Source organism: Pieris napi, chromosome 11 (assembly GCF_905475465.1).
Source record: "Pieris napi chromosome 11, ilPieNapi1.2, whole genome shotgun sequence".
In the NCBI taxonomy this organism is placed as follows: Eukaryota; Metazoa; Arthropoda; class Insecta; order Lepidoptera; family Pieridae; genus Pieris; species Pieris napi.
Window position 1 is genome coordinate 10,753,189 of NC_062244.1, and position 26,658 is coordinate 10,779,846.

The 26,658-nt window shown below is 34.4% G+C and overlaps 1 protein-coding gene across 5 annotated transcripts in view; it reads right to left on the reverse strand.

Moving 5' to 3' along the window:
• Positions 1-26,658, reverse strand: part of LOC125054159 (putative polypeptide N-acetylgalactosaminyltransferase 9) — a 143,460-nt gene that overhangs the window by 8,664 nt on the left and 108,138 nt on the right. For 3 of the 5 annotated variants that reach the window (XM_047655888.1, XM_047655890.1, XM_047655887.1), the window contains 4 exons: positions 17,388-17,417; positions 3,172-3,198; positions 2,160-2,684; positions 937-981 (listed from right to left, as the gene is read on the reverse strand). In XM_047655888.1, coding sequence (XP_047511844.1) covers positions 937-981; positions 2,160-2,391 — 277 coding nt within the window. In that variant the 5' untranslated portion in view covers positions 2,392-2,684; positions 3,172-3,198; positions 17,388-17,417. The remainder of the gene's footprint in view (positions 1-936; positions 982-2,159; positions 2,685-3,171; positions 3,199-17,387; positions 17,418-26,658) is intronic. The other 2 variants (XM_047655889.1, XM_047655891.1) reach the window with 2 other exon arrangements.

Genomic DNA, 26,658 nt, shown 5'->3' on the forward strand with positions numbered 1-26,658 from the left:
TCAATGCTATTTCAATTATTAACGTGCTTCTAATCGTCGCATAGACGTGAAAGTAAATAGCTCGGATGTTGTAATTCAACTGATATGTGTGAACGGCGGGCTTGTAGTAAATATAGACATCCCTTCAATGCATGGGAACTGAGCTATAATATTTAATAAACCTATTAGGTATAATGCTAATCACATTCAGTCATATCAAATGATGTGATTTCTTTTGTGCTAGCTTTATTAAAAATACAAATTTAAATACAGGTGATGCACTTTTGTTTTCTATGCATTCTAAAGGTGCACTGTATGGATAATAAAACAAATTATTTATTTGATTAGATGTGCAACAGTGACAAAGAGTGATTGAATAAATTTGGTACGATAGTCTTAAATACCAGCTTTAATTAAGTTAACGTGTTGACTTAGTAATGACGATTTAGATTTGGGTTACTTTGATTTATAACCCATAATACGTATAGTTTATTTTATAATCCGCACAATGCTCCTAATTTTCTCTATTCGCGTTGGTACGTTATCGGAAGGGCAGTTATCGAGAAGTATTAGTACAATAATAATGAGATATATTCATAAAATATTAGATTTCTCATATATGTATTATAAACTTTACATAATAGACAGACTGTACCCGCGCTGATATTTTCTAAACCTTAATATAGATAGCAATACCGACTTTAACATTGAAATTTTTTCTTTCGATCCCAAGCGCTATCACACCTTGTAAGAACTATATCAGTTAAAAGAAATCAATACGGACAATAAATAATCCCTATTTTTATCGCTTTCAACCGCACAGGTAGAGCTTGGGTCTTAAAATAGCAAATTCAAATAACAACCTTCAGATACTATTATGTACAATCGTGTAGGAAGATTTTACTTATTTTGTAAATGTTCAACAATTAATTAATATACAAATGAAACATGCATTACCTTCGATGCCAGCGATGCGACCGATCCAATCGACCCGAGTTCGTGCTGTGATGGATAAATGTAAGTTATCATGCAATATCACTATACATAGATATACCATTTTGCACTTAACATATAATCAATTTATTCCAAATAAATTGGGACCAAAGTCCTAAAGTAAATAATAAAATTACAACAAGTCTGCCCTGATAATGTTTTATAATTTTGGAACAAAAGATTGTTAACCTTTTCAGTTCTAATTATAAAATAAGAATCATTATTTTGTATGGACTCATTTTACACATTATTACTATTAGTAAGTCTTTTACTTAAAAATTCTTCTTAACTAAAATATCTTGTGAAAATACCTGATGTATTTAACGAGATAAGATCTTTAGTTTAGTGCAAACAGGTATACTGGTTTATCCATACTAATAAATATACTAAGGCATCTTATCACAATTTTATATGCGATAACACTATCCCATCACCATGTATAAAGCTCGCGAAACGTTAGAATAATTTTTGATATTATAATTTATATTATCAAAGCTGTATTTTATTAGTATGTATACATTCTCAAGCCTCAACTAATAAATGTTTTGTCGCGTTTATTTAAAAACACAAGTGATAACGACAAGCCATTCAATATCAATTTGAGGTTGAGCAAAACTTCATTTTGTTATTAAGAAAAATCGAGTGGAATTCTTGAATTTTTCGACCCATAAACACGCTTATAGGCAAACAATTTAAGCATTAAGATAAAATATAATTTGTGTTTTACTAATGCAATCCGTAATTGCGGTCGTGATCAAAACAATGGCATGCAAAGTGGCTAAGACTTCGTCTAATGATCGTATTAGATTCTCAACTCCTAACTAAGAATACAAAGGGGGTTCTCGAATGGAGCCATTATTTACAAGGGTCATAAAATCCCAACAGGCGATGGAGCGTAACGGGAAAACGTGGCATATAAATTTTAAAATAATTGCATATTTTATTACGGAAAATTCACAGCGAACCACTGCGAGGCTGCCACAGTTTTATATCCACATGGGCGAATTCACTTCGATAACGAAATGAAAAAAGAAACATTATTTTCATCGATTTTAATGTGGTTTTCTTGTTCAGGCGTAGCTCGTAAAATCGGAGAGAACGATTATTGGATTTTAAACTGTGGGTATTGTTTAATCATGCAACGTCTTAGTACCAAAGCGCATGCAATTTTATACAAAAAAACGTACCATCAGAGAGATTATTCCCATATGATTCGCTTTTCCTCTTAGTGGCTGTCGGCTTTGCCATTTTTAACGGTTTTGCTTCAGCTTCGTCGTACTCAATGGGCGCAGCGCCTATAGCATTCCTCGTGGCTCCATTCGTACTCAACAGCGCTACCATGAACCACACCGCTGTCAGTATCAATACAGCTTTCAGGATCAGAGTCCTTCTCCGTAAGAAAAACATGCTGTACTTCATCGTCAATCCACTTTCTATATTAATTTCTATCTAGGAATACTTTTTGTAGATTTTGAGCAATATCGTTTACTATCTATAATCACATATAGGTGACTAGCATAATGAGATATGTCCAATGATGATTCTCTGATATGATACAAGATATGATGATTTCAGAGCTTAATATACTTTACATGACTTTGGCTTTTAAAACTAAACTATGGCCTATTTTCGCTAAAAGTTTCTTCCTAGTTCTCAAATTCATCTCTGGCCATTCCTTCGTCTAACGTAGTCCATTTTAGCTTTCATCAAATCTGTAACAATAATAGAACGTAAACACAAATAAAATTACTATTTTGTAATTGCGCTGTCAATAAGATGACGTCATAAAAAGAATTCGAACAGACTAAAATAAGACTCAAAAAACACGCCAAGGGTAGATAATGAACAGATGAAAAGCTATCAATGTTTGTATAGTCACCGATTTTTCGTTAAATTCCCGCCCCCGGGTATATCAGTTAATTGAGTGCTTGTGATGATGAAAAATGGACCATTAACCACCACAATACAGGTCATATTTGCGTGAAGAATAAATTTTCATAGATAGATAGAGTAATAACGGCTAAAATATGAAATTTCTGATAGCATCTGATTGCATCGATGCAGCAATCTTACGCTTTTTGAACACAAAATGCAAAATGATATCAACATTACAATATTGTATTGAAAAACGAAATCTTGCAATGCTTGCTTTTTTTTCATATAAAATCAAAATAAAACGGACAATTTGAACAAACTTACGCTTTGTTTATAGGAGGTTGTTGAAATCTGTAACAAAGAAAATATAGTTTAAAAAATATAATTAGTAGCATTATTTATTTGGTGCAGGTATAATTATATTAATTACAAAATGAAATATTTAGTAATAATAATAATTTGTCCCAATTAATGAAACACTGATCCTTTTTAGTTATTAAGTAATAGGTTTTAGTTTTAGTTTAGTTTTAAGGTTTGTTAATATTAAGAATATCTACAATAGACTGATGACAGATGTAATATAACATCGATACAAATTAAACTATTTTTATATGTAACAGGAGGCAAACGGACAGGAGGCTCACCAAATGTTAAGTGATACCGCCGCCCATAGACAACACCAGGAGGCTCGTAAGTGCGTTGCCGGCCTTTTAAGAAATGGTACGCTCTTTTCTTTAGGGACTCGAAGTCGAATTTGTTTGGATATACCAATTACCGGAAATGTATACCTTACCTAAGAATATTCGAACTGTTATTACGACTTATTTAATACGAAAATTTTAATTAAAATCAGCTATCATTAAAATAAAAAGCCTTTCCATATTTTTAAAATATCTTTCTCGAGTCCAAAACCGCGATCCGCTTTAATTATTAAAGAAAATAGCTTTATAAGCAAAATTCGACAGGTGGACCTCCTTGAATAATTGCTTGATGTCTTTAATAAATTAGAATTTTATTAAAATAACCTGATATTGGAAAGTAAGGTTGGTGTTGAAATTAAAACGCGCTTCCAACCTTCTTTAATTGATTAAAAATAACTGTTTATGTCGTTAAATATTCAATTATAACTGATGAAATAAAAATAAATCAGTGGCGCTACAATCTTTTTAGGTCTGGACCTCAGATTTCTGTATCTGTTTCAATCTAATAGGAAAGTAGGTGATCAGTCTTCTGTGCCTGACACACGCCTTCGACTTTATGGGTCTTAGGAAGCCGAATTCCTCACGATGTTTTCCTTCATCGTTCGAGCAAATGTAAAATGCTCATATAGAATGTAAATTGATGCACAGACGAGGATCGAACCTACGACCTCAGGGATGAGAGTCGCACGATAAAGCGACTAGGCCAACACTGCTCATGTTTTTACATATTTTAAGGAAAAACCTTAACCACTATATTTAGAGTCAATCATTTGTTTGTCAGTCTGTTTACGCCTCACTAAAACAGATATTAATTTCCCAAAACCTTGAAACACTTTTATTCGCCAAACGTTGCGAGTCTACTTAATACTGTCGACAGTTTTTGTCAAACAAAGTATATTTACACCATATTAAAAAGGAAAAGCCGAAAAGTTTAGCAATTTTTTTATGAAAATGTCCTTATTTGTATGCCGCTCACAATTTCGTGAAACCACCCTTTTGATATCAAAGTTTTACCACAAAAATTACGTTCCACCTCTGAATTAGGATACTTCATTTAAAAATCTACCGCAGACGCTAATATAAAACAAAACTTTGGGTCTCTTGGTATTATTGTGTTCTGTAAATATTACAGTACTCTGAATTAAACTTTTCTTTATTAAAGTTTGTTAAAGATACTGCAGTACTCTTACAATACTACCTTAAAATTATGAAAAGTAACAGTAGGTACCTCCGTTACTACTAAAAATTATACACAGCGCTTCATTCTCTCGTGGCCGATGGCTGGCCATACGTCATGCTCGTGAACGGGTGCTACTTGTGGTCGTACTTGAATTCGTGTATGCGGTGATGTTAGTTATTTCGACTATGTATTTGCTTGTTGTTCCCACGAGAATGTAAGTGCGTGCTCCTATTTCACCATGCCTCCTGCTGATAGAGGACACATCTTTGTTTGAATTTATTTTATTATTATTTATTACTTAAGATGTCATGTGGAACATAGTGTAATGGTTTTTGCCTTGGGAGTTTATTGCCAGTTGTTCTCTTCCGTTCTACGCCCTTGATTTGAGAACTGGCAGAAAATGTAAAATTAGAAGCATTTAAAGTTTATTTATTTTTTGACGTTCATAAGTGTATATCGTGTTACTATGAATAAATTATTTTGATTTCTGACTTTTGACTTTTATGACTCAGTACGAAGCTTCAAGAAGAAGCTTTCATGATATCGGCATTCCATATTTTCTAACTGAACGCCTACGCGAGCTGACTGAGCCTTCGCTGTTGGATCTTATGCTGACTTCTCACTTTGACTACTACGAGGTTACTGTTGGAGGAACAATATCAAAGGTCAGTCAACTTTACCAGTTATAAGACGTAGCCTTTGACAATTCATGTCGTTGACGTGACTTTATTTAATTTAATAATAATGATTACAGTTTTAATGTAGAATACTGTACTATTATAATCTATACAAATATAAAAAGTAGTATTTAAATATAATGGACACAATACTCTCTAGTTATTTCTATAGATCCAAAGTTCTTAAATACCAAAGAGATTGCAGGAACGTCTTACTTGTTATCTTTAGTTTCTTTTCACAAGACTTTCGCTCCTACGAGAGCATCTTTTTATAGCAGTTTTTGCATTTATTATCCACGAGCGTACCTGCATATTCCTGCTTTTATTGTATTTTAGTTTCGAAAAGGTAAAAAAAAACCATTTGATTACTCGTTAATTTTTAATCACCAATTAGTCATAATAGTTAAATTTTTAATTACAAAAAGTACATTTACGGACTTTACGACCGTCAGTATAAATTGTTTAAGTTTTTTGACCATACAGTAGGCACACTCCAGTATCTATTTTATAAAAAAAAATTAGGGGAAATAATCAGCCAAACTGTTACAATAAATATTTCGTCGGGAATCGACAAAGTCCTCTGGGAATATTTCTGACAATATAACATGTTAGGGTATTACGTCTTATCTTGTCTTGTAGCGAAATGTCAACAAATAGTCTAGTATCATATACAGTAGCAAATCCAGTATAATCTGTCACGTGACCTTATTGTATGGAACGTTTCTGAGAAAATGCAATATGATAACGATCACGTCTCCGTCGGAGTTTAAACAGAAAACAATAAAATCTCTTAAGTAATATCAATCTTGAAGACATAGATGACTTGAAGAGTTAACAAGTTTTTGAAGTTATACTTCTTTTGGCGCGTTAGGGAAAAATGATGAGAGTAAATTTTTACGATGCGCGCGCACACCGTCACAAGAAACCGACACCCTGAAGTTAGCTATAGTCAACATTTTAGTTTTTTCTATTGTTAGTGTAACATATTTTTATCTTGTTACGCCAAAGAAGTACTTCTTACAACTTCAAAAACTCGTGAAAAAAAAGTGTGTGTAATGATACCAACTGTGTGACGATTACAACCGTCTAGTAGTAATATATATCGAATGTTTCGTTTTTATTATTAGTAGTCACTAGGATAAAAATGCGAGATGAAATTTTGAGCATTCTAAACTACTAGGAGAGCTAGGTTTAGCGTGCGAATCTAACCACTGAACTCCAGCGAACTGGCACGGTAGTTCCTTCTCAAGCAGAAATTAACAATAATGATGAACATTATCAAATACATTCTTAATTTTAAATGAGTAAATGTATATAATTTACATTTTTGACATTAATTTACAACTAATCTAACTAAATAAGAACTTTATTTCTCATTACAAAAAGAATGTATTAATAACGAGATACACGTCGCCATCAGCCGTCCCAATTTTAGTCTACTAGGCTCATTCTGATAGGTATCTCTAATGCCTTGAATTGGTTAAACGCGCGAATATTACGAATTTTAGACAGTAATTGATTAAATAATTGCACACCCTCATGCTTAATTGACTTCTTCAAATAATTTGTACGCGAATTCAGCAAGATGAGCAAACGTGTAGTGGTGTGTTTTATTTTTTTAAATGATAAGCTACTATGGAGAGACTAACTATGGAGAGAATAGACTTGAAACACACATTTTAAAAGATATCATAATCCATTGCGTTTTACCTACTAAAGTGCCGGTATTAAAGCCATCAAATGAAGGTACTAAAGTAATTAAGTTTAATATAAGGGACATTTAAACTTGAGGCTCAACATTAATACGGCCTAATGGTGTTCATTTATTTCGTCGCTCCGAAGGGACGTTCAGTAAATGTTGGGATTTGTGTTACCTATTCTATTAGTTAGACTCATTCCTATGTAGACCCCAATGTAAACAGTATTTTAACTATTTAAGTGGAACAAGTGCTAAAGCCTATTAAATCGTGTGTAATTAATTATTGTTCGTACGTAATAAAAATAATAAAATCGTTTATTTTCTAAGATAGTGTAGTACAATTAGATCGATTAATTATAAAAATCCGCACATCAACCATACATAAATAGTAATGCAAATGTAATATTAATTTTTATAATGTCATATAATAAGAAAATTATCATAATGTCATAATAATAAATCTAATTTATTCTTGAATTGAAATTTTATAAAAAAAACAATCACCACAAGGGTTTAACTACTTTGGCCATATAGCCAAAAGAAAACCGAAGTCTCGACAAACTGGGAGGAGTGGGTACCAGAAGACGTCGAGGTCGATCGCCTAACCTCGTTGGTCTGACCAAATTAAGACAATTATGGGTCTCAATATCCCTAAATCTTTGGGACAAGAAAGAATAGAGTGGACAGAGACAGCAAGACAGGCACGACCTTCATTTTAGTCTACCATTCTATGAACGGCGATACAACTTACAATAATATCATTATTAATATATACACATCTTTTTTTAGCCCGCACATCCGAGAATTGCAGAAGCCTGCAGCGAGTTCAATGCCCTAACACTAATGACATTTGCAAGTATTAATGCCATACACGTCTACTTGTAATCCATTTTATTTGTCTGTTAATCCACTTAGTTGTTGCAGTCCAGTTAATTCCGCAAAGAAAACAACAAAAGCTAAGGATTTTAAGTTTAATCTTATCTTTGCGCAATCTTCACTGTGTACACAATGTTATTGTGTCAGTATTTTATGTTCTTTATAAGAAATACAAAAGATGTTTTTAATATCAAAAGTAGTTAGTAAATATTAATGAATTTGTTAATTAACACCATAATTATTGGTTAGGCTACAGTGTAATTATCAGTGTATGTATCTAGTTATAATTATTACCATCAAAGTGATGAATTTTAAATAGAACTAGTGGACCCCACAGACGTTGTCCTGCATGATATTTCAAGCTATTAGGATATTAAAGTATGAAAGTACCGACTGCAGCGCCACCTGCCGGGCTGATTTGTGAATCTAAACCATTCCCAGATCCCCTTGAACACACACAAAAAATTTCATCAAAATCGGTCCAGTCGTTTGAGAGAAGTTCAGTGACATACACTCACAGAAGAATTATATATATAAAGATAGGCCTACATTTCGACAAATTATCACGGGTACAGTGTTATCTAAGACTATTTATTACCTTGTTTCATTTGTTTTATTAAATTGTTTCGTTATTAATATTTAACTACTAAGTTGTTGTCCGAAGCGTTAATTAAGTAACGAACTTCTGACGGTTCGAGAAAACTTTGCACGATACGAATAATGAAAGATTAACTACAATATTTACAATCTGGATATAATAATTTAGAATTCGTTATAACTAATAAAAATACTAATAAAAACCATCCACGAAAACGTAAAATTTTCCAGTACATTCGCGGTCAACACGTATGACGAGCGCTCCTGGACCTATTGGCTGTTTCTATAGCGGGCCATAGACGGACCGCATGTTGCAGTCAAGACCGACTGCAATATGCGGTTTGCTCAAGAACTGCTCGAGCGGTCCGTGTATTGCGGATATGAATTTAGTATGGAAACTGCAGATCGCCGTGCGGCGACCGCATATTGCAGTCGGTCTTGACTGCAACATCGTCTATAGCCCACTTAGGTTAAAAAGAAATAGGGATGTTGTCGTCGGTCAGACAGTAACGACTGACTTCACCAGACGCAATATGCAGGCTGACTTCATCTGTAATACATTAAATAGGCTGCTAAATATCTACCCGCTCACCGTCGGCAATCTAAATAAAGGACTAGCTTATGAACAAACAACCTTACGCAGAGATGCTCCTGAGACCTAACATGTCACTCACTCATTCACCCACACACTCACTCATGCACTTACGCGTGTTACGCGTCACGTATAAACAAAAAAACAATTGTTAGGAATTAACTATTGAGTTTGTTATGGAAGAGCTGGGACTCGGACGCAGGTATTTTTTACTTAAAAGGATTCCAAAATTTTACACATTATAATGCAGTGTTATGATTAGTATACACTTTTCTTTATTTTTTCTCGATAATTTTATTAAATTTATTTGTATCATTCGATCATTCACATACCTTTGTGGAAATTGTATTCGTTTTTACAACAAACTCCCAAGCGAAATTAGAGAAAAATACTTTTTTACTACTTTTAAAAAAAAATACTTTTTTTTCCTATATGAATAAAGTTATTTTGAGTTTGAGTTTACCATCTATTTTTCTTTATGGATGCTACTCATGTCTAACTTGTAAATCATAGCGGTACAGGAAAAATCTCATTAAAGAAAAAAAATAAGGTGTGAAAGAATATTCATCCCGAGATTACATAAAGCTTTTAACATACGTTAGCTTAATCGACCGTCATATACTACAGAGAAGTTGCGATGCAAGCAAAAATCCACGTCCAAAAATTATTCGCTCTTTCGCAGGAACGTGGAACTTGCATAATTCATACGATTGGAAAGCAAGCGCGATTCTCTTGATTTTTCCAAAGAAGCAGGATGATGTATGGAAACTTATTCATGGTTATCTGATGCTATGACGAGCGGGGTTGAGATACAGTAGTTTTATATGTAGCTTCAATATTCAATGAATAATTCTTTCCCCACTTAGCAATGTTTCTATTAATAAATAGTTATATATGTTACAGTTAAAACCGGTTTTTAGATAGAACGCGTTATTCCTAGTTAGAACGCGTTTTTACTAAACGCCTTTGTTAAAACTAGAATTAACTAATGCTCACAATTGAATATCAGTTAAAACTAGTTATTATTAGACAAAACGCGTTTTTTCGAAGTTAGTCAGTTAAAACTGTTCAGACCAAGACTACTTTATTCTGCGTATGTAAGAAAGGATGTATGTCAAAAAGGTGTCTCTGCAAGAAAAATGGCTACCTTTGTAATTCAAAATGCCACGATAGTTTGTCTTGCAATAACAAGTAGATCGTCATCTTTTTTAATTTTAAGGTTGTTTGATTATTTTTTTATTGTATGTTTACCAATATCCCTTAAGAATATTATTATAATGTTCCTTTTTTAAATTTTATGGTTGTATTCTGTTGATTTGTTTGATTATTTTATTTACTTTTAATTAATGTTGTCACCTTGGCAACTACTTTATGCTGATGTTCCCTAAAATGTTCCTTTAGTGTAAGTTTTTTTTACTAGTACTATGTTTCTATACCCTAGATCTTTTTAATAAATACATATTTTTAAAACTTTATCTTGTTTTCAATCCCAAAATTCAAATTAGTTTCTCTAGTGCTACTTGTAACTAAAGCTCGGAGTGACAACTAGTTTTATCAGAAAATGAATTATATCAGTGGTAAATTCTAGTTTTCACTTGTTATTTCTAGTTTTGACAAAGGCATTTAGTAAAAACTATTTTTAACTAGGGAAAACGAGTTTTAACTAAAAACTAGTGTTAACTGTAACATATATAAATAAAACTTCTATAAAATGTTTTTTTTATATAACTAATGGGCTAATCTATTGTTAAGTGATACAGCCGCCCTAGGACACTTACATTACCAGAAGGCTCGTATATGCGTTGCCGGCCTATTTGTTTTATAAATAAAACTCAGTTATTATATAATCTCGCTGACATGACTGCAATACTGTTTACAAAACTATCATAAAAAGGTAAAAGTTTATCAAGCTTTGAACCATTCGATCCAGTGACTTAATTCTGAAAGAGTAAATTTCTTATGAGACACCATAGAGTATAGACATATCTCTTGTATAAGGTTATCTGTCGTATTCTGCTTTAACGTAAAGAATTTCTGAAAATTCAAGCCAGCGAACTGGAAACAATGCGGCACTGACATGACGGGATCAGAACGCTTAATGAGACCGCAGATGAGCCGCAACGAGTTGAAATTGCCCATGCATTGACTTCAAACTCACCTAAGTTATAATTTATATTTATATCCAACACAAAAGCATACAGTATTATATATTCTTAACCTACATAGTAATAACAAAAATATAAATAAATAATTAAAACAAATTTAAAAAGTTTGGTCTCTGTGGCCTTTAATACTGGCAGCCTTGCTATTATTATTGCGTATCGCGACATCGTTTGCGATATACTCGTATTGCGATACTTATTCGTTGAGCGACAAAAGCACCAGCTCTGCGTACTATCTACCAGGCGCCAACTAAAATCTTTAAGTATATATTCTAACATTCTTTCGTTTGTTGGCAACAAACTGGAGCAACCAATCGCGGACTTAGAAGAGAAATAATAACGACAACTGAACAAAACATTCAATTCTTGAAATCTGTGTTAAGGTTGGGTCAAAAAATTTACTGCATCCAGAAAAAAAAAAGATTTTTTTAATATAACAGTGGAAAACAAGCAGAAGGCTCACCTGATATTACGTGATATCGCCGCTCATCCACACTAACATTGCCAGAAGGGTTACAAGTGCGTTGCCAGCCTTTGGTGGACCCACTAAAACCACCTCGAGTAATTCCTACAAAGCCGTGTTACAAAGGCTCTGAGAGATAAATATAACCTACAGTTTAAACCAACTATCTGCATTAAACTGCTATCAATTGCGATTAAAGTAACAAAGACTTCAGTAGCACAGCTACATCCAAGACGAAATGATCACGTATACAACAAAAGCCATAAATAAAATAAATACTGGATACGCGAGTCTGCGACAGACATTCTCTTAGCATAAAATATTAAACGCCACATATAAATTCTTCAACCCGTAAATTCACCGTGAACTCACCTCTACTTATTTAATTCAAGACTCTACCGCATTTTCTCAATTGTTTTCTACCAAATTGTACAATGTTTTATTGAAATACATAAACATTCACGCCACATAAGTGTTAACATCTGCGGTTTTATCACAGAGTAGAATATAAATTCTTTGACGCAGTGGATAATGTTTGTTACACTTTTCCATACCAAAGTATTATTTTTTGAATATAGAATATTAAAAAAAACATTTTTACCACTTCACAGCACTTATTTAATGTAAGGTTAGTAATGAATTCATAATTCCACTTTAAACTGGAAAAAAATAGTCAACTAAATGTGGAAAAATTCAAGATTACCTATGAAATAGGAAGACCTTTTATACGATTCTATCTATGTAAATATATTATTAGCGCGTTTAACCAATTCAAAAGGGCATTAAAGATACATATCAGAATGAGCGTAGTAGACTTAAATTAGGGCGACTGATGGCGACGTGTATCTCGTTCGTATATATTAAGTTTCTCATGTAAAAAAATTTTTTTTGTAATGAAAATAGAGTTCTTTCAACTTTAAAGAAAGTAAAAAAGTAAGATAATATTTAGATTTTGTCTGAATAGAAACAAATAAACAAAAACAGTATGAATGTCCACGAGTACCTACCTATTATTAAACGAAGTATGAAAGATGATAGCAGGAGTGATGGCCTAGTGGCTCCAGTGTGCGACTCTCATCCCTAGGGTCGTAGCATCGATCCCCGCACCAATGGATTTTCTGTTTATGCGAATTTAACACGCACTCGTATGGTGAAGGAAAACATCGTGAGAAACCCAACATGCCTTAACCCAAACAATCGACGGTGAGTTGACGTCAGACACAGAAGGTTGATCACCAATTAGAAATGATGACAGACCAGATACACAAATCTGAAGCCCCGAATTAAAGGACCACCTAAAAGTACCAATGGCGCTACTGTATATGAATCATATACTATTCTCAGCTAGTGCTAGTTTCAGTGAAAAGGAAAGTGAATTTTACTCTTCGGTCATTCGTCAGTCCCATTTATGTGAAAGCGGTTTATTTGATCTTCGATCAGTCCCCTAGTTTCCCTCATCGCAGATATCCATTACGCGTTCGCTTTCTAGATTAGCCATTAATAAAGTCACGTTTTACATTTGGTTTCTAGAAAAATGTTTTATTGGCTGTCAAGTATAATAACAATCTAGAGGCGGTCTCCTACAGTCTGTAAACAAATCTATACCCTAATCATTTATAATTTTGTAAGTTTTAAGATTGTTTTTGTTGAACCAAACACTAAACGAGGCTTCCAAGACAACCAAACTTTGGGAATTGACATGAGTTGTTTTTTTCACTACGCGTCACTATTTGACAGAATGCAATGCAATATCGCTGCTAGCTAGAAGCAATTTTAGCAACCAACGGCTTGTGGCGAGCGAACAAAATATTATTTCTTTTCACTTGTCATCTTGTCTTATATTACACAAAACCTCATAATTTACAAAATTGTGCTTTTAATAGCATATACCTACTTGACTCTATCAAACAATATTTCCAAATCGATCAACTCAACATCTATCCTTTTTGGATATACCAAAAAGGTCGTATAGAATATTTGTATCATTGCCGAGATGAGAATATAATTTATTAAAGATATTTACATAAAAACAGTAAGACTACATTAAGAAATCATAAAACCGGAAAGTACAGCAAAGTCAACATCCTATCCAACAATACCGGAAATTCGGGAATCTCGGCATCTCTATTTTATTTTTCTTACGTTCGGGGAGAATCGTACTTTCACAAAAGTTAGGTAAAGAAATAGCCCTTTATTTTCCGACTTCGGAATCCTTTATGTCTATATACAGTGAGTTTTTATTTAAGTAAATAAAACTTTATAACCAAAACAATCCAGTTCAAATAAATTATTTATAAAACGTGGTTCGAAAGACAAATTATATAAGTCAATGATGATGTCAGTTATGGGATAAAAGCGCGATTTTGCATTACTGGTGTACATTGGCACCTCGGCCGTTTAATAGTAAGATTATTAAAACAGAATAGGAACTAGAAATCAAAGACCCATAAGGGATTGTAGCACCAGTAGATTAATATTAAATTCAAATAAAACTTCTACGGATATAAATGGTAATTAATTTTATTTACTTCACGTAATGTACTCGACGCTTCGAACGCTTTACTTACTACTAGTAAATAGATATTAAATTAACATGTTTGTATGTATAGGAAAAATTGTAAACAATTTAAAATCAATTAATTAATTGAACGTGACGAGAATCACGATGTAATTTTTATTATAGTTGAGATCATCCGGCGTGTCTAAAAAGACCTTCGTATATAGTGGTTTAAAAAGCAAAAATTTACTAAAACTATTTGTAAGGTTGACCTTTATATTAAAATCTACGCGAGGATATTAAATAAAATAGCACTGATATTAAGACCTTAAAGTCGTGATACCCGCAACATTATTTCGGCTTATAAAGAGCTAAATTTTAAAATCTTTTAAGAGGCGCGGGATAGGAGTAGAGTCAGCTGGGGGAGGCTTATGCCGTAAAAAGGCAAACGGGCACCGATGTTCAATTAATTCAACCAATAATTTGCGTCTAAGTAACGGCTTTTTTAATTTATTAATAAGTTTAAGTACAAATGACAGAGCAGTGTTGGCCTAGTGGATTCAGCGTGCGACTCTCATCCACGAGGTCGTAGGTTCGATCCTCCGCTGTGCACCAATGTACTTCGTATAGTTCCATTTAGTTAGTTATAAAAAAATAAAACACCAGATAGTTTCCCGTCCGTTTGCTCTATAAAAAGCAGATTAGCTTAGATTAGTCAACACTACCGATTGGAGTGCAAATATAAGAATTGTACGCAAAATAGTTAACTGACCTTTTCATATTTTAAAGCTTTAGTAATGAACGTTTAATTGTTGAAGCTTTCAGCCAAAATACATTGAACGAAATATACAAAAGGCAACTCAAATGATCGTGAATAAAATGTTTGTCGATTTTAATATTATTTTAACTTTATGGTTGTTGTTTGAACACAAGCCTGCTTTTGGCAGGATGCAAGCGGTTAATGTATCGTTATTTTAATAATTATAATGCTTTTAAAGCGTCCCTTATTTGTATTCCTAAAATTCGTCTCGATATAAACGAAATTTACATTGTACTTAAAAAATACAATCTGGCACTACAACTTTTTTTAAAGACAATTCACACCAATTGACCTAGTCCCATGCCAAGCTGGTGAAGCTTGTGTTATGGGTACTAGGCAACGGATATACATACATATTGATAGACATATAAATACATATTTAAACATCGAAGACCTAATCGCAACACCAAATGCTCATCACATCGATGTTCGTCTCAGCCGGGGATCGAACCCGGGACCCATGGATTCGCAGTCCTAGTCGCACCACTAGACCAATGAGTCGTCTTTTTGAGTACGGGCTTCGGATTTCCGTATCTGTTTCATGATCATTTGTAAATATTATAGGCAAGTAGGTGATCAGCCTCCGGTGCCTGACACACGCTGTCAACTTTTTGGGTTTAAGACATATCACCACCGTTCATCACCGTTCGTAAATGCGCACATAGAAAGTCCATTGGTGCAGCCGGAGATCGAACCTACGACCTCAGGGCTGAGAGTCGCACGCTGAAGCCACTAGGCCAACATTGCTCGATGTCAAATTAATAATATAACTCGATTGAATATAATACATTTCACCTACATGAAGTTTGAATAAATGACCTAACATTTCTCGTTCCTAATCGCGAACGGCTCATAATTACGCCTTAACTCATTACCAATGGATATCCGATAAATCTATAGGGGTCGCATCGAGACCATTTCCCCATTAGTCCCATGCCCCAACACATTAATATCCTTCTAGTAATTATCCCGAGTTCCGGATTCTACTTTCAAATTGTAAGGCTATTTATACAAAAGTAACTACAGTAAAAATTGTTAGCAAAATGTGGTTTGTACTACGCAACAGTCTTTAATTACGTACAGATATTATAAAGTTACTAGCTGACCCGACAAACATTGTTTTTCCATGTATATTATTTCTAAGAAACATTGTTTTAGTTCAATAAAAATAACTATCTGCTATAATAAAAAAATTGGGGTTGATCGTAGAGGGGTGAAATGAAAATGTAAAAAAAAAAAAAAAATATTTTTCTGGGGTGGACACCCCTCATCACTTAAGGGTTTGAAACATAGATAGTAGCCGATTCTCAGACTTACTGAATATGTATAAAAACATTATAAGAATCGGTTGAACCGTTTCGGAGGAGTATGGGAACGAACATTGTGACACGAGAATTTTATATACACATATATTTAAGAAAATATATATTACCTTTACATAGTATAAAACAAGTAGTTCGCTCTATTTGTACGCAATTTTAAACTGGGTCTAAAAAAATATTTACGAAAGCGACAAAAGCGACAAAATCTCAGGCCGGAAGTTAATCGTGTACTTCAGAATGTTTGTATGTGGGCTTGATAAATACTGATTGAAGTGAGCAATTTACTGTTTAAATAAAAAAGATAAAAAGCGTCTTTTAAATTTCATGACGGAGACGATTTGGCCAAACAAAGTGGAGTTGGCAAAGAATTAATCCTTTTTAATAATGTATAAATTTTGTGTGTACGAGTATAAGAAAACACTTTAAAATCGATTTTTATTTAGTTTTTTGTAATTTTTTTTTGTTGTTTAATAATTGTTTTGTTTAATATTAGTATGACCTTTTCGTGTAGGTCATGTTTGCCTTCAAGTGCTTGTCACATTCATAAAATTTGTATTTTGTGGTTATTTTACCAATGTATCAGCGTGCCGAGCGTTGGCAAGCTTTTATCAATAAAAAAAAGTAAAAAAAATCATAGTTTTAGTTTTTTTTTTAATTAACTAGTTGTATATAAAACGGTTGAGGTCGTCCACATAACGGCTACCCACACCCACACAGAATTTAATCAATCTGTACCGGAACCACTGAATCTAAAATCTGGTAACCCCTAACAGCGGGTCAATTGATTGAGTTCATCGGCCCCGTCAGTCACAATAGGTGAATTAATGGCTGAAAGAAATGACACCAAACAGGCCCCTTTATTGAAAATGTTTAATGGTGTTTTTCTTGAAAATACTTTTCATTCTCTTCCATTAAGTACGATAATGTGTTTTCTCGAAGAGCCGAAAAGCTTACCTTTTTGTTTGAATCGCCGACGCACCGTAACTGTCGACAAAAGAAAAATGTTTATAGACCTTTTGTTCGGAATGAATAATTTATAGATAAGAAATCAGAACGTAAATAAAACATATTGTAGACTAAATTGACTTCATATAGAAATTAGATGAGCCTGAGTCGCTCATGGGTTTTTCGACCTTTTTCCTTTGATATCAGAAAATCAAATACGCGTAATTTAATATCATAAGGGATACAAATCCGGCTTAACCCGATCGCTGAGGCAGGTGGCTAAAAGTCGTGATGCACGAATCACGGTACAAAGGGCCCTTGAGACATAAATTTCCTGTATACTATTTTTATGTTATTTCCTTCTTAATTCAATTTCATTGGTAGATTTAACTTCTAATAAAGAGTGTGAGGAAGCTGTAGTTGGCAACGGGAATTGTTTTGCGCGACGTTAGTAGTAAATAACAACACGCTTTAGTTGTGTTTTTTTTTGGTATGTTTTTGAAGAAATGCATAATATCCCATCAAAAGTGAATGTTTCGTACCGGAGTATTCGCTTTTAGGCTGTAGGTACCAAATATAATGTCCATACTGCAAGCAAATTACGGCAATCCTATCGAACTAAACCAAACAGAGAGAACCATTAATTGGAAAGATATAGCACGAACAACGACCGGAGTCTATTGCTGTATCAAATTCCATCGGGCTGCAATGAGTTGGTAGAGATTATTTTTCTACTAAGAAAAACATAATAGAATAATAAAATTAAGTAAAACTTCTTAGAATTTAATAATAACAATTAAACTCTCGAGATTTCAGTGCTTTTTAGTACGTTCTGTCCTATTTGATAGATACATCAATTAATAATAGCAGTGTCAAACAGGTTTGAGACTAAATTAGTGTTTGTACTAGGTTTTTCCATATGAATAGACTATGCGGAACATTTGTTTGGACGACTGGTTCGACCAATACTTAGACTAAATTCATTGAATAAATATTATGAGGCACTAGTAAGCAACCCAGTCAAATATTCCCGAACCCGCTGCCATGCTTTGTTAATTAAGCTTCGATCAGAACCTTCGCTATGAGGCGTCTTTGTGGGGCACAATATCGCTAATTAATATTTTGCTCTGAATAGATAGATACGTCTAACATACCTATTTGTGATAGGATGTTTATTGACCACCTAAATTTGAATGGCTTTTTCTGAAGCCTCATTCATACGCACATCCTTCAATTATATTGACATAATGAAATATATAATATATGTACATTGTACCTATATGAATTATGTCAAATGAAACGTAATAAAACAATTTACACCCCACTCAACTTGCCCTCTGGCAACTGTCCACGGGCGGTTGTATTACTTAACCTTCTGCCTATGTGTATATAAAAAAAACTCCACATTATATTGAATAAATAATTTTTGACGTCACATGATGTCTCAAAAAATCTTTTTATAAATTCGCAAACACGGTTAGGGTTGAGTGGCACTCAATGATTAACGGATTTGGCAACCCTGTCGATGCAATCTCAAGGGTACTTCGGACCGCTCGTTACCTCGTACGGCCATTAGACCAAGAGAGACCGCGGACCCACTTCCAACCCATCGCGTCCCTAAACACTTACACCGGCCTGGGATGCAGAAAGTACTTTATAGGGTTAACTTGAGGATTTCAATTACATCGATATATTCCGAGTACAGTAAAAATGTAGAAAAAAAGGCAATTCTTAAAAGGCAACGCAGTCGCGAGCATTCTGGCATTGAGTGTCCATGGGCGGCGGCATCACTTAACATCAGGTGAGCCGCCTGCCCGTGTGCCCCTGTTCTAAAAAAATGTCACTCGAAAGCGGCTGTAGAAAATCAAATTCAAAAATTCAACGCGGTTTTCATAAGTGTTAAAACAGACATACGGGTTCTAGATAAGGTTTTGGCCTCTTGGTCCCACCTTGTTAGACATATACGTAAAAATATATGTATTTTTATAATTTTTTTATGTTTTTTTTATTAATTTTTTTTGTATCATTTTAGATTATGTTTGGTGATTCTATAATTCTTTTTTATAAGATTTGGTTATGCACTTCTTGCGCTTTACTCATTATATTTCTTTGTTTTAGTTTTTTCCCTTACCTAATAGCTTTGCCTGGAAGATCTCGCTTGTTAGCGATAAGACCGCTCGTTGCATCCCTTATAATTTTTATGTATTATAATGTTTTATTTTTCTATATATACACTCGGCGTCAAAAAAATCGCACCTTTCTTAAAATTCGTGTCAAGCGATTATAACTTCTGAGATCCTTCCTGTACTCTATCATTATTAGTATCATTTAAAAGCTCAATTAATAAGCTTTCAAAAAAATAATCATATGTTTACGGAAAATCAAAAACCACAAATCGCCAGCACTTTGATTCAAAAGTGGCGATGTACGCGTTTGGAGGCTCACTAATTGTACCACCCTGGACGCGTATAAAACGAAGGGGTAAAAGTCAATTATGGGTTATTCGCTATCCAGAAGTCACAGAGGTCACACCTGAAGAGCTTTGACAAGAAAAAACCCAGTGAAAATGGATACCATGGCAAAGAAGCAGCTCAAGTGGTGGCCGTACTACAAATCGGACTGCGGCAGGTTGAAGTTGCTCGGCAACTGAAAATCAGCCGATTTCGAGTGCAACGGGTATACCAACGGTTCCAAGAGACTGGAGGTTACATCAGGAGACATGGATCCGGGAGACGACGCTGCACTACCGTCAGAGGTGATCGCTCCATTGTGTCGACGTCTTTGCGGAACCGCTTCTCCAACGCTGTGGAGCTGCAGCAGCGGCTTTGAGCTACTCGAAGGACAGCTGACAGCGTCTCCACTATCAGACGAAGGCTGTGAGAGAAGAATTTGCTGCCCCGGAGAGCTGCTACAGGCCCCCAATTGACTGCCATCCACCGGACGAAAAAGAAGCGATTTTACGAAACGCACGTGCCGTGGACATTCGACCAGTGGAGGAATGTCCTGTTCTCCGACGAAACCCGAGTGTGCCTGTACCCAACAACATGCGTAAGAGAGTCTACAGGCGACCAGGGGAGCGTTTCACACCAGCCTGCACCGTGGAAACTGTCGGGTATGGAGGAGGATCCTGCATGCTCTAGGGCGGCATTTCTATCGACGGCAAGACAGACCTCGTGTGCGTCTCCAGAGCAGGAGATGGTCGCGGCCAGGGGTCTCTGACTGCCCACCGGTATATCACCGAGATTTTGGAGGAGCGTGTGGTCCCATGTGCAGGTTATGTCGGCGCCAACTTCGAGTTCATGCAGGACTACGTCCGGTGCCACACAGCCTTGATTGTCAAGGACTACCTACGCCGAGTTGGCATCAAGGTTATGGACTGGCCAGCAAGAAGCCCCGACCTCAATCCTATCGAGCACCTCTGGGACGAGCTGAAACGGCGAGTTCGGGCCCATAATCCAGCTCCTGCCACTCTCGATGAGCTTCGAGATGCCGTCATCGAGGAGTGGGATAACATTCCCCAGGAACACGTCGTGACGCTCATCAGGTCCATGACTGACCGCTTGGAAGCTGGTCGGAGGGCTAGAGGAGGCAAAACTAGGATTTAAAACTAATTTTTAGGGATTGTCATTGTTTATTTTTAATTTTTGTATTGTTCCTTTTCTTTGTAATTTTGATCAGAATACACATTGTTTCACATTTTCCCAGAATTTTCTTTTTTATGGGGGTGGTGGCCAATTTCCTACCGTTTTCAAATAAGGGATTTCATTAGCTTTCAAATGGTACTAATAATGATAGGGTACAGGAAGGATCTTCGGAGTTATAATCTCTTGACACGAATTTTAGGAAAGGTGCGATTTTTTTGACGCCGAGTGTATGTAACAGAATGTAAATAAATAAACTTTTTATTTCTATTAAGTGATACACACAGCAGTGTCAGGGCAAGTTCTATAAAATGTTTGCCCTATTTCTTTAAACAAATGGACTATTGACTCGTCGAGCTTTTCATGACTTTACTAGTTAAATAATTCGCCAAATATTTTAGAAACAATAACTGTTTTAGGAAACAACGATTAAAATTTTTACACTACCCTCTACACAGAGGCCTAACCATTTCCACATTTCCTATACCCCCGAAATAAGGGCCTCGACGCCTAATTGACTTAACATTGAATTAATAACGGTTCCAGCTAAAGTACGCTTAAGTGTACCGAAATATCATTTCCCCAAACGTTTGCGACGACCGCATCTGTAACAATATTTAATTATAAACCTTTATTGCGGGAATGGGCATATGGTGAACTATTTTAATATCTCAAAGAGTCCATTAAACGAATTGGGATACGGTATAGTAATATAAACTTCCGCGGCACTGAAATTAACAGCTGTTTCATAAGTGGGGTATTAATAGCTATAGGGACTTATATTGAACCGATATTACTATTAACGCTGATTTAATAATATTAAATAAAACAGGTGGCCGAATTTACAATTCAATTAAAAAAAAAGAAATTATAGAACAGGATATTTTGCTAAATGGAGAAGGCTTACCGCGGACATGCCGAGTGCGTTGTCGGCCTTTAATGTATTTTATTAGTAAATTTTCAGTACTTACTAAAATTTAATCCTGTTACTTATACCATACTTGTTTATTATTTTATTTATTTATTCACACTTCGTTAAATTAAAACAAATAACATAATACATAAAAATTATAAGGCATGCAACGGGCGGCCTTATCGCTTACAAGCGATCTCTACCAGGCAACCCTAATATTCAATTCCTATTATAATTCCAGAAAACCCTATTATTTAGACCATCATACTATTATTTAATAATTTCTTTATAAATGGAAATGCTACCACGAAGTACACTTAAAAGTGCTCAAAACGTCAGTGCACAAAATTTTAGCAAAATTTCGTGGTTTTTTTTTATGGCTCTAGCACGATTTGTGCATTAGCCAGCGTCAAGTATAGGATTTTTTATAATTCGTGCTTGTCTTTAGAAATTCGACCGTGTCCTCCATGTACGGTTTAGATACTCGCCCGGTACCGCACAACCCTCCCAAAGGCCGAGAACAAATTTAAATTAAATTAAAACTTGCCCTCGAACCGGGAATCGAACCCGGTACCCCTCACCTAGCTGCCACTTAATAAGACCGCTAGGCTATGAGACCCCTGTGTTTTATTTAAATGTCTTACTCACCTAAACCAAAAACAATCCTAGAGCACAGAAAATTGCCAATATTGATATCTATAGTTACTTAACAAGATTGTTACGGCGCCTCCATTTCAAGTATTAAACAAGCTACAATCCACTTGTACAATGTCCATATAATCCCCTTTCTTCAGTTCCCAGACAAAGTTTTAATCACGAAATGCAAGTAGCAAAGCGGTGCAAACTTGGCATCCGGTCTCAGCCTTTCGCTTTTAATAGTCAGACAGTATACTTGGCGCGCGATTGTTAGTTATTGAATGCTAAGCACTTACTCGTACCGGGCGTTTTGAGTTTGGCCGTGAGAAAACTTGGATGAGAGCCTTTTGGAATTCACCTGAGGCTAGTTCCATCGTATTAATATCTTAATAATTGCAGAAAAGGTTTCAAAGCAGAACATTGTCTTAATCTAAACTAATCTATATATTTGTCGGTGTTTAATTTAGAAAAAAAATGCATAAATCTTCGAAGGAACATTTCACAAACATTTAATAACACCATAAGGCAATTTTAATCTAACCTAATCTATCTTTAAAGTTTTTTTTTTAATTCGGAATATTATTTATTCATGCAACTAAACATAACAATCAAATATACAGTACTTACAATTTTCTTAACCTACATAGTAATAATAAAAATGATAATAAAAAATAATTAAATTGTCATTGATAAAAAAAAAACTCTAATAATAAGACTCTCATCCCTGAGATCGTAGATTCGATCCCCGGCTGTGCACCAATGGACTTTCTTTCTATGTGCGCATTTAATAATGGAACGGTGAAGGAAACCGACATGTCTTAGACCCAAAAAGTGGACGGCGTGTGTCAGGGACTGGAGGTTGATCACCTACTTGACTATTACATTTAAAAATTATCATGAAACACATTCAGAAATCTGAGGCCAAGACCTCAAGAGGTTGTAGCACCACTGATTTATTTTTAGCTTATATGTATATTATAGAAATAAAGTTTCTTATGAAACAGCTGGGGACCCTGCCACAGGTATTTTTTACTTAATAGGGTTCCCAAATCGTACATATTATAATGCAATCTTATAATGAATAAACATTTTTATTTTGCAAATCGCTCTTCATTTATAAATTCAAAAACCTTTCATAAAAACGTAAAAACAGTGAGCGTGATACAATCAAAATCGCTCACGTCACGTGATATCCATCTGCAGACTGCCTTCATAGTCGAGTCACGAATGTATCATTACGGGGCTTCCGTGTGATTCCCGCCACTCGAGATAATCTATCGACTGAGATTACCGCGTCCCAATATGTTGCGAATGTTTCTCGATTCATCGACTATCGTTTCATCGCTTTTATTTCTATCAGTTATCCATAAAGAAACAAACACATCCATTTAATTTACGACATAATTATTTATTTACAGTGTCTATTTGCGGACCCATGCGACTTGTGTGCGGACTGCTCGATTGTGTGTCTATCTCCTTTTACTGTCGCTTTTCGTTTCATCGACTTTCAAATCACAACGATGCTAAAGAAGTATTCACTTCAAGAAATTAAAAAATAAAGAATCAATACTTAGTTTTATAAAAATAATTATTGTTAATAGCATAATTATAATAAGAGCAGTGTTGGCCTAGTGGCTTCAGTGTGCGACTCTCATCTTTTAGGTCACAGGTTCGATCCCCGGCTGTGCACCAATTGACTAACTGTCTATGATGTGCGCATTTAACATTCGCTCGAACGGTCAAGGAAAACATCGGGAAACCTGCTTGCGTTAGACTCAAAAAGTCGAAGGCGTCTGTCAGGTGCAGGAGGCTGATCATCTACTTGCCTATGAGATTGACTAATGATCATAAAACAGATACAGAAATCTGAGACCCAGACCTAAAAGCATTGACATAGTTTAAATACGACGTTACATATTATTTACACATTATCGGATCTAATAATAATTTAAGACAAATATTTTTTAAATAACAATTAAATACGGAACATTTTTCATTCATATTGAAAAGGTTATGAAATTAAAAATTATAAACAGCAAGTTTACGTCTTTCATAGAACCGAGCTTCCTAAAAGCAAAAAAAAAAAATATGCCTGTTTACCTATTATATTTCAATTATCCTAATAAGCAATTAATTTAAATATCTTCCAATTAAAATACAATAAGTGAAGAGAACTAAACAAAGACTGCTTATACAATTCAGTTCGCGTTCCCACATTATGCAATCTCCTCTAAGTTTTTGCCAGTAAAAAGTCTGCACCGGTGATAGATTACGACATCCAATGCATTTGCATAATGCAATCAATAACGAAGTACGAGTGTATTTTTGTATATTAAATTAATAAAAAATACCGTTGACATTGGTCGGGATTTTGTGGATATCACTTCATTGTGCTCATACTTCTATTCCTTTTTGAAGTATACGATTTCATATCAGTATCTGATATCAAAAACGCTTCGTTTTCTATATATACTAATTATTTGTTGGTAGTATTCTATTACGTTACTATATTTGTTTTTCCGAGAATTGCGATTTGTGGCATGAGGAGACTGCAATGTATCAAGTGAAATTAAATATTAATAATATCATTAAAATGCAATATAATTGATAATTTTGCAACATTGATCGAACTTGATAATACAATTTTATTAGATTAATGGTGTACAAGGTAATGTTATTATGAAAAAAATTCTTATCTGTGAAACAATTGAAGGACACTTATAAATATGTATATATTTTTTTAAATATTGTATTTGTGATATCTGTCATGTTTTCTTATTGAGAAATAAATAAATAAATTCTAAATAATATATATAACGAACAATTAAACAAATACTTTACTAAAGCCAATTAATATAGAATTACAAAAGAAATGTGTAATCTATAATTTTCTATTAAAAAAGTTAACTTTCTTAAAGTTTCTTACAAATATCTTGATTAAAAGTATATCAAATGGTTACCTATCAATATAATACAGTAGAACCTCGATAACGTAAACCTCGGTAACATAAAAACCTCTGTTACTTCAAAAAATACTATGTTCCCTTCCCATCAGAGCCCAAAACCTCTATAACTTAAAATACGCAACCTCTATAACTTAAATAAATAATCTCTGTATAGGCCCTCAGTAACTAAAAGAAATGTTTCCACAACCTCTATAACATAAAATTGTTTGTGAATTTTTGAAAGAACATTTTGAAGTGAACATTTTGAAAGAGAGTCAAAACAAATGGTTTCGGTATTTATTGCTTGCACGTGTTTACTAATGTATTGTTAACGTAAACAATACATTACCTATTGTTTGCTTTATCTAAATTCTTCAAAGCTTTGCGGCGGTTAGCTTTGTGACAACGACTTACTTGCATAATAAGTGTATGTGTTAATGTATTCTCTTCTCTATTTGTCATTGAAAATCAAATCGATTTAGAAACAGTGAATTTTTTAAAACAAAAGAAAATCACAGATTTTTTTAAGTAGACTAAACCTTTAGTTGTTGTTTTATTTTTATGTAATGTGAATAAATATGATTACATATTTAATTTTCCATCCTTCTGATGCATTCAAGTAAAAATGGGAGCAAGGGTACATAGAAACATGTACATACCTCTATATTAACCTTTACCTAACATAGAACCTTGATAACTTAAAACCTCTATAACATAAAATATTTTGTGTTTCCCTTGGACTTTATCTTATCGAGGTTCTACTGTAATATCAATTGCTCTCACTGAACATGATTTCTGAAAGCACTTGAAACGTACTTTATTTTTAATCACGATAAAGGGTAATAAATACGTTAACAAAGTTCTCACGTAAACGAAAGACAATGAATTTAACCACATTCGTACAAAAGGATAAATATTCTAAGTGGACAAGATTTCCTCAGAAGACGTCATACATACAACATCCTTTCAGAATAGTCGGTACCAACAGAATAGTGATATTCACGTCGACAATGTATTGATAAGGAATCATGGCAAATTACCTGCGACTAACATCAATTCACCAGAGATACAATAGCTCAAACATACTGCTAATCAGTCCGATAGCAATCTCCTTCGACAGCTCCTCTGAATTTATAAACAGTAAT